The following is a 7,444-nucleotide window of genomic DNA, read 5'->3' on the forward strand; positions in this document are numbered from 1 at the left end:
TTAAAAATGTAAAAATAATTCATGGTTTTAAGTAGCTTATTCCAAAATCATTGTAGAAGTATGTCGACCAAGGCAACAAAAAAGTTAGATATAAAGTGAAATTGAAGAATCCTTTGGACTTCTGTACTGGTTAATTTTCCACCTCCATCGTTAATCAGATCTTAAGGTTTTTAACGGCTTATGAAAAATTAAGTGTTCGGTGATCAATGCCTTTATTTCTAAAGGAAATTCTAAGCTAGTGAGAGTATCAGTACGATTAGGAGTAGGAAAGCATTGAATGAGGAAATGCTCTTGTATATTTCTTCATGTTGTCACGTAAAGAGACAGAACGGAAAGGATAATACAATTGGAAAATGCTACATGCTTAAGTGGCATAAATGTAGAAATAAACTACAATCATGCTAATGGAAAATCATACTGTTCAAGACACATATCCAAATGTATATAGGTAAAATTGCTTATGAAAAACAATGGGTGACTTCAAATGAGACATAATATGGTGGTGCGGCAGATCCAGATACTATGTGGTGGGACATAGTCGGTGCACAAGGGGAATGGATGGTGACAAACACAAGAGGAAAGAAATGGAGCGCGGCTGACCAAGATATATGGAAGTAAGGAAAGGATATGGAAAATAAAAAGCAGCCAACCTCAAAGCACGATGACAGGAGTGATGAAAGCAGCTGAGGGAAACATACAGAAGAAAAAGAAATGTGGTCTTCTCTCTGGCATAGGTAGTTGAAGAAGAATATATATAGGGGGCAATCGATAAGTCTGGGTGGACTAGGCAAAGCAATGCTATAATCAGCATGCACGACAGGGAGAGACATATCAGAAATGATTTTGTGGCACCTCAACTGATGCACATGGGGAGTGGATGGTAACAAAACACTACAAGAAATATGTCAACTTTTGACCATCACTATTGGTCATTGAATGGTCATTGTTTTCCATTTGTGACCTTTTTGTGACCAAAAACAGATGGTCAAAAGTTGACTGTCTTAAACTGAAATTAGCGGCCTTTCTTCTCAAATGGGAAAGGTCGTTGGTTCTACGACCTTTTGTTTTAGTCGTTGGTTGTCTGCCTAGGCCACGTTTGATCCGACGTGGCAAATTCGCGACCAAATGAAAAGGTCGTTGCCTAGAATCAGCCCGGTCCAATGGGTGTCTATATGGGCCAAGCCCATTAATTCAGCTTATTTGTTGTTTTTTCTTTCTTTCAATTTGGGTCAACTACATAGGCCAAGCCTAACAGACTTTTATTTTTTGGGCCACAATCTTTTACAGTCCTTATTTTTTTAGGCCTCAGCCTTTTTCCAGCCCACTTGTTAGTTTTCTTTTGTTTATTTTCCATTTTAAAGTAGGTCCCAATAGTCAAATGGGAACCAATTACCAGAATTGTTGTTTGGGTACCACACACCAGTTCTATATTTGTGCAATTATACAATTTGATTAAAAAAGAGCCAATAAGGCATACTATTTCATACAACAGCCAAGCAAAGTACATTACAATCATACATAGTACAGATCTGGTATTCAACTATAAAATAAAACTAAATATACACATAACTAGCTCCAGTGAGCTAAAACGCATTGCTCGGTGTGGTTTTTCTTCGGGATTCTTCTTCCTAGAGCTCCTGTGCACCCAACTATCGAAGAATGAAGGCCAGCATATGCAAATAATAAATTATGGAAAGTTAGAAACATAATAAAGTGACAAGGTCAAGATAGGCACAAGCAGCACATGAAAGGAAGGACATAAATATTAATCTAACCTTGTTATCTCTCATTGGATCCAACGAGCAAACAGGATAATGCGCTTGAACATATGCAAATATCTAAATACTATGTCATAGCAAAAAAATGACTAGTCGTTCACTGCCAATCAATTTCGGCATGGGGAACGATCACCAATGATCTACAGAAAATTCGGATTGCATGTGTACATGTCCATGCAGTTAAACTGAATTGAGACAAAGAGTCAACATCAATTCAGATTCATCTCCCTGAAGGAACTCAGAACAAGAACAACTGCTCAATTTCAGAAGTTTCAACATAGGAACAGAACCAAATTGGACACCTTTAACAGGAAGAACAGAAGAGAGGTAAACACATACCCGCATTGTTATATATAGTTGTGCTAGGGAATTTTAAAAACATCATCAAATGCAAATAGGAAGAACACCAAGATTGAATTCTGTACGAAGATAAACTACAACCAAAGGAAGGGTAACAGATGAAGAAAAAATCCTGACATACAAAGGTAAGCTCATTGTGCATTTTCTTTTTCAATGTGATACACAATAAGCATAAGTAACCACCAAAATCTCTCAATACCAGTCATTAACTAGACACGTTCCAACATAAAGGAAAAACAATTATAGAGGTGTGACTTCATGTACAAATATAGCAAGGCCATAGCAGCCACGCAGTCACTTAACTACTACGATTCTTCCTACTGCTGGCATCCTTAGAAGTGAAAGCTTCTGCTAACCAGTCTATTACTTCATAATGTCATGGCATGTCAACATATTCAGTAAAATAAATATAGTAGTAGGTATGTAGGACAACATCATGCATTGCCCTTATCACGCAAGAAGAGGCTCCCAATCTATCTACCAGCAGGAATCTTAAAACACATCCATCATTTCTTTTCATTATCTTAGCCAAGTTAATACTTGCTCACTTAGCTATTGCATACACACAAGTCAAAATAATACAGCACAACAACTAAACGACCTCAGGCATTGTGGATTCCGAGTCCAGCGACGACTGAACAGGCAAGTTTCGTATATACCGAGGTTCTTGTCGAGGGTGTGGGTGAACTGGTGGAGCACCGGGGGCACCTTGAGGCGCTGCTTGAGGATGCGGCGCTGGATGCGCATGACCTTGGGCCACTTGACGAACCGGTGGAGGCCCTTCTTGGGCGGCAGGGCGCCACCGATGCCGAACTACTTCGGCCTCTTCAGGAACAGCGGGTTCACCACCTTGTCCTGCAACCACACACCAACGCAACCCAGTCAGATCACACGCGCCAGGATCGGGAGATTCCAAGCAGGTGTTATTTCTGCCATTTATTAATTACGCATGCAACACTTATAATACCAATATAGTCAATTCCCACAAGCTAATTGATTAATATAACATTGTCATAGATCTAGCATGAAAGAGTCAAAACTTGTCTCACATATCACGAGTACACTTATAGCAAGCGTAAATGCAAAAGGCAATCTTCCGATGTGGCATAACTTGTACAAGTAGAAAGCATGTTCAATAGAGCTCATGCAGTCCTATGTGACGACCATCCAGAATGTATATTTAACGCAATTTTGGTGCATAAAATACAAAGCGCAAGCTCAATAGGTATATATAATAACATTTCTTACAACGGATATGTAAACTTGTCTTACAAGGACACTAGGAGCACGACGACCGCCAGGATGAACCAAAACAAAATGGAACTAATCCAGCACATGATGATGACACTACAAATCTAAGCTATTTAGTACTCAAACAACATATGTTTACAAGCGTATAGCTGCGGCATCACTAGATCAACGGCTCTAGGTGATCAATTACCATCTGTGCTGTTTTACAACACATCTGCAGACATTTTTACAAGCAGAAGATCGCAAATATAAAGGCCACAAACAGATACATGATAATACAAGTAATCAGAATACAACATGAAAAATTGTAGTACCCCCATAGCATTGCAGGATAGAAAGCACATAATACTGGTAGGCACACTATATAAGCAAGGGAAACAAACAATATATTATATGATAAAAAGTGAATATATATCCTGCCTTCGTAGGGCGACTGCGCGGGGCCAAGGGCCATGACATTGAAGTAACACATGTTCTCCTCCGACGGCGAGGTGCTGATCCCCGGCGCTGCACGCATAGACGGACCGAGAAACAGGAATCAGAAACAACATCCTCAACTACGAAATCACAGGTTTAAAAAGTGTTGCAGCAAGCTGAACCATTTTATGTCATATTAACAGGTCATGGTTAACAAACTTATGGCAGACACACAAATATATTCCTACTGCGAAAACACAACTTCGGTGACCAATTTGTATGGCAATCACTCCTATGCAACTAAATTCTGCTGCAAAAGCTGCAAAGACAGTAGATCAGATCATCATATGGCAAATCCTAAGCGATCTTTGCTTTTATTCAGCTAAAATCCTAGTGTACCGAGGCTGCAATGTCACTGGGTTACACCATCATACAACATACTCATTGAATTCAAACAATCATTTTTTCTTATTCAGCTAACCGTGACAAGTTGCAGCAAGATGAACCATTTTGATCTCATTAACATCAAGTCATGTGCGAAACCTTGCATCGGTCACTTAGAAGCAACTAAACACTAATAGTGATCGATGAATCTGCAGCAAAATGATGAATTTCATGCACACAGCAGCTCGGCGCCCCAGGTAATGGCAAACGACAGGCCAGATCACGACCCAGCAAGGCAGATCTACGACCTGGACCAACCAACCCCACCATGATCGCGTGGCTAGATCTAGCAGTACCAACCACCATACACGACCAGATCTGAGCAACAGAAACGAGGGGAGGAAGCGCATGTACCGGCGCCACTCGCGGAGGAGGAAGCCCTCGTCGGCCCCCATCTGGGCGGGGTTGGGGAGGACATGTCCGGAGTCGGTGAAGAGGCATGATGTTGTGGGAAGGGCGCGGCGGTCGTTGCCGTTGGAGTGGCATGCCGAAGGGGTGCATGGCGGCGGAGTCGTGGCTGAAGGCGTAGGGGTCAAGGGAGGCCGGGAAGTCGTGGCCGCCGCCCCTGGAGACGTGGACGTCAACTGCTGGGGGCCCGCCATCGGCGAAGCCGAGGAAGGGGTCGTCGTGGAAGGGCGCGGCAGTGAGGTGGGTTGGTTCGAGCCGTAGATCAAGACCGAGATCTGAGGGAGGGAGAGGGCGGCGGCTGTGGGTGCGTAGGAGAGAGGGGGGCGAGAGGACGGGTGGTGCGGGTTGTGTTAGGGCTAATTGGGTGAGACGGTGAGGGGGTCAAGTCTGCCGTTGGATCTGAGATGATCGGGCGGTTTAGATCGCCTAAGGTAGGGTGATCCGGGGTAGACGTCCTGATTGGTTGGAGACTACAAGTGTAATTTAAAATATAGTCTCTAAGTGCCAAAAACAAAGGGGTTTAAGAAGCAACTACCAATAATATTTTGCAAAATGGAACCACTAAAAATTTCACTCAAGTTATACCACATTTTATGGATGACAACCAACTTTTGGGCCATTTAAACCAACTTGTACCATATCAGGAGGAACCGGGCCAAATTTAAATTACAACAACTTCATAGTTTGCTCATTGTTTTTTCCAAAAATCATTTTTAGGTACACATGTATATATTTCATCACACAACACTATGAGTTTTGTAAGATTCCACCCGCAGCTATGAACGGTCATGCCCATGGTTTTAACCGCATTTGAAATTGGCATAAAGAATTAAAGAAATCAAAAAAATGGAAAGCCTTTGCATTGTGTCATTATGTGTGATCTAGTTTCTAGGAAAAAACAAACTTCTAATAAGGTAAATACCTTAAAAAGTCTTCTAAAAATGAGCTATCATGTGTGAAGTTTCATGGCTTTCAAGCGAAATGATCAATCTTATGGCCACATTCATGTCGTAGTCTGCTCAAATGATCTCATATCATGCACAAGGGGGCATATTGGAATGATAAACAATGTTGCCTAAGGAAGTTTTCATTTTCTTTGGACGAAAAATCAATTTTCCATTTTTCGAGTGCCCAAAATAAGTTTTTTTATGAAGGACATACTATATATTTATTGCAAAATTGTACCAAATCAGTTTTATAAAATACTAGGCCATATTTAATGCACAATTGACCAAATGGTTGGGTGTCAAAAGCTTTTATCCACCTCTGGTGAAAAAGACAAATTTCTGCCGATTTAGTAGGAAACGAGTCAAATTTGAACTGCAGTTGCCTTATAGTTTGCTCTTTATTTTTTCCAAAATATTTTCTAGGTACATAAGTATCTATTTAATCAGAGAAACACCAAAAGTTTTACAAAATTTAGCCGCTAGCTAGGAACGGTCATGCCCGCCGTTTTGATTGCATTTTGAAACGGTCATGAAAAATTAAAAAAATTAAAAAATTAGAAAACCTTGCATTGTGTCATTATATGTAACCAAGTTGCCAGGAAAATAATAAAATTGTAATATGGTAATTAGTTTTAAAAAGTGTTCTAAAAAATGAGCTATCATGTGTGGAGATTCATGGCTTTCAAGCCAAATGATCAATCTTATGATAGCATTCATGGCGTAGTTTGTTCAAATGATCTAATATCATGCACAAGGGGGCATATGAGAATGATAAACAATGTTGTCTAAGGGAGTTTTCATTTTTTTGGGACGAAAAATCAATTTTCCATTTTTCGAGTGCCCAAAATGAGTTTTTTGGTGAAGGACATACCATATATTTGTTGCAAAATTGTACCAAATTAATTTTCTAAAATACTAGGCCATATCTAATGCACAATTGACCAAATTTTTGGGTGTTAAAATCTTTTATCCACCTACGGTAAAAAAAACAAATTTCTGCCGATTCACTAGGAAACGGGTCAAATTTGAACTGTCGCTGCCTTATAGTTTGCTCTTTATTTTTTCCAAAAATATTTTCTAGGTACATAAGTACCTATTTAATCAGAGAAACACCAAAAGTTTTCCAAGATTCAACCACTAGCTAGGAACGGTCATGCCCGCCGTTTTGACCGCATTTTGAAACGGGCATGAAAAATTCAAAAACAAAAATCAAAAAATTGGAAAAACCTTCGCATTGTTTCATTATATGTGGCCAGGTTCTCAAGAAAATAATAAACTTGTAATACGACAATTATTTTAAAAAAAATGTTCTCAGAAATGAGCTATCACGTGTGCAGATCTATGATTTTCAAGCCAAATGATCAATATTATGACGACATTCATGGCATAGTTTGTTTAAATGATCTGATATAGTGCACAATGGTACATCCTGCAAGGACGAACAATGTTTCCTAAGGGAGTTTTAAAATTATTTTTGGATAAAAAATCAATTTCCCATTTTTTTAGTGCCCAAAATAAGGTTTTTTTTTGTGAAGAACCTACCATATATTTGTTGCACAATTGGACCAAATCAAAATTTTAAAATACTAGGCCATATTTAATGTACAATTGACAAAATGGTTGGGTGTATAAAGTTTTTGATCCACATCTCGTGAAAAAGATAAATTTCTGCATATTCATTTTCCATTTTTCGAGTTCCCAAAATGAGTTCTTTTGTGAAGAACCTAACACATATTGTTGTAAAAAAACTTCTCCAACTTTCAAGAATATTAAACCACATTTTATGAACAAATTTTTGTACACTAGAAACATTATATATATATATATATATATATATGT

General features: G+C 39.3%; 1 protein-coding gene across 2 annotated transcripts; it reads right to left on the minus strand.

Annotated features, from left to right (window-relative positions):
- Positions 1 to 1,430: 1,430 nt before the first annotated feature.
- Positions 1,431 to 5,021, minus strand: LOC123187031 (clathrin light chain 2). Of its 2 annotated transcripts, XM_044598783.1 has the most exons (4): positions 4,605 to 5,021; positions 3,810 to 3,896; positions 2,798 to 2,993; positions 1,431 to 1,649 (listed from the first exon to the last, which is right to left on the minus strand). In XM_044598783.1, the coding sequence occupies exons 1-4, from the start codon at positions 4,666 to 4,668 to the stop codon at positions 1,541 to 1,543; spliced, it is 456 nt and encodes a 151-aa protein (XP_044454718.1). In that variant the 5' UTR covers positions 4,669 to 5,021; the 3' UTR covers positions 1,431 to 1,540. The 2 variants fall into 2 exon arrangements, with proteins under 2 accessions (XP_044454718.1, XP_044454720.1); XM_044598785.1 differs by having other exon boundaries at positions 1,431 to 2,993; positions 4,605 to 5,018.
- Between the last annotated feature and the right edge of the window lie 2,423 nt (positions 5,022 to 7,444).

The sequence above is a fragment of the Triticum aestivum genome, chromosome 2A, assembly GCF_018294505.1.
Source record: "Triticum aestivum cultivar Chinese Spring chromosome 2A, IWGSC CS RefSeq v2.1, whole genome shotgun sequence".
NCBI classification, from domain to species: Eukaryota; Viridiplantae; Streptophyta; class Magnoliopsida; order Poales; family Poaceae; genus Triticum; species Triticum aestivum.

What these genes read in the sequence shown, in the direction of transcription:
- LOC123187031 (XM_044598783.1), bottom strand. Translation starts at nt 4,668, where the DNA reads ATGTCCTCCCCAACCCCGCCCAGATGGGGGCCGACGAGGGCTTCCTCC. An exon ending in CTCCTCCGCGAGTGGCGCCG is followed by an intron (nt 3,897 to 4,604) that starts GTACATGCGCTT and finishes CTATGCGTGCAG; the next exon opens with CGCCGGGGATCAGCACCTCG. An exon ending in CGCGCAGTCGCCCTACGAAG is followed by an intron (nt 2,994 to 3,809) that starts GCAGGATATATA and finishes GTGTGGTTGCAG; the next exon opens with GACAAGGTGGTGAACCCGCT.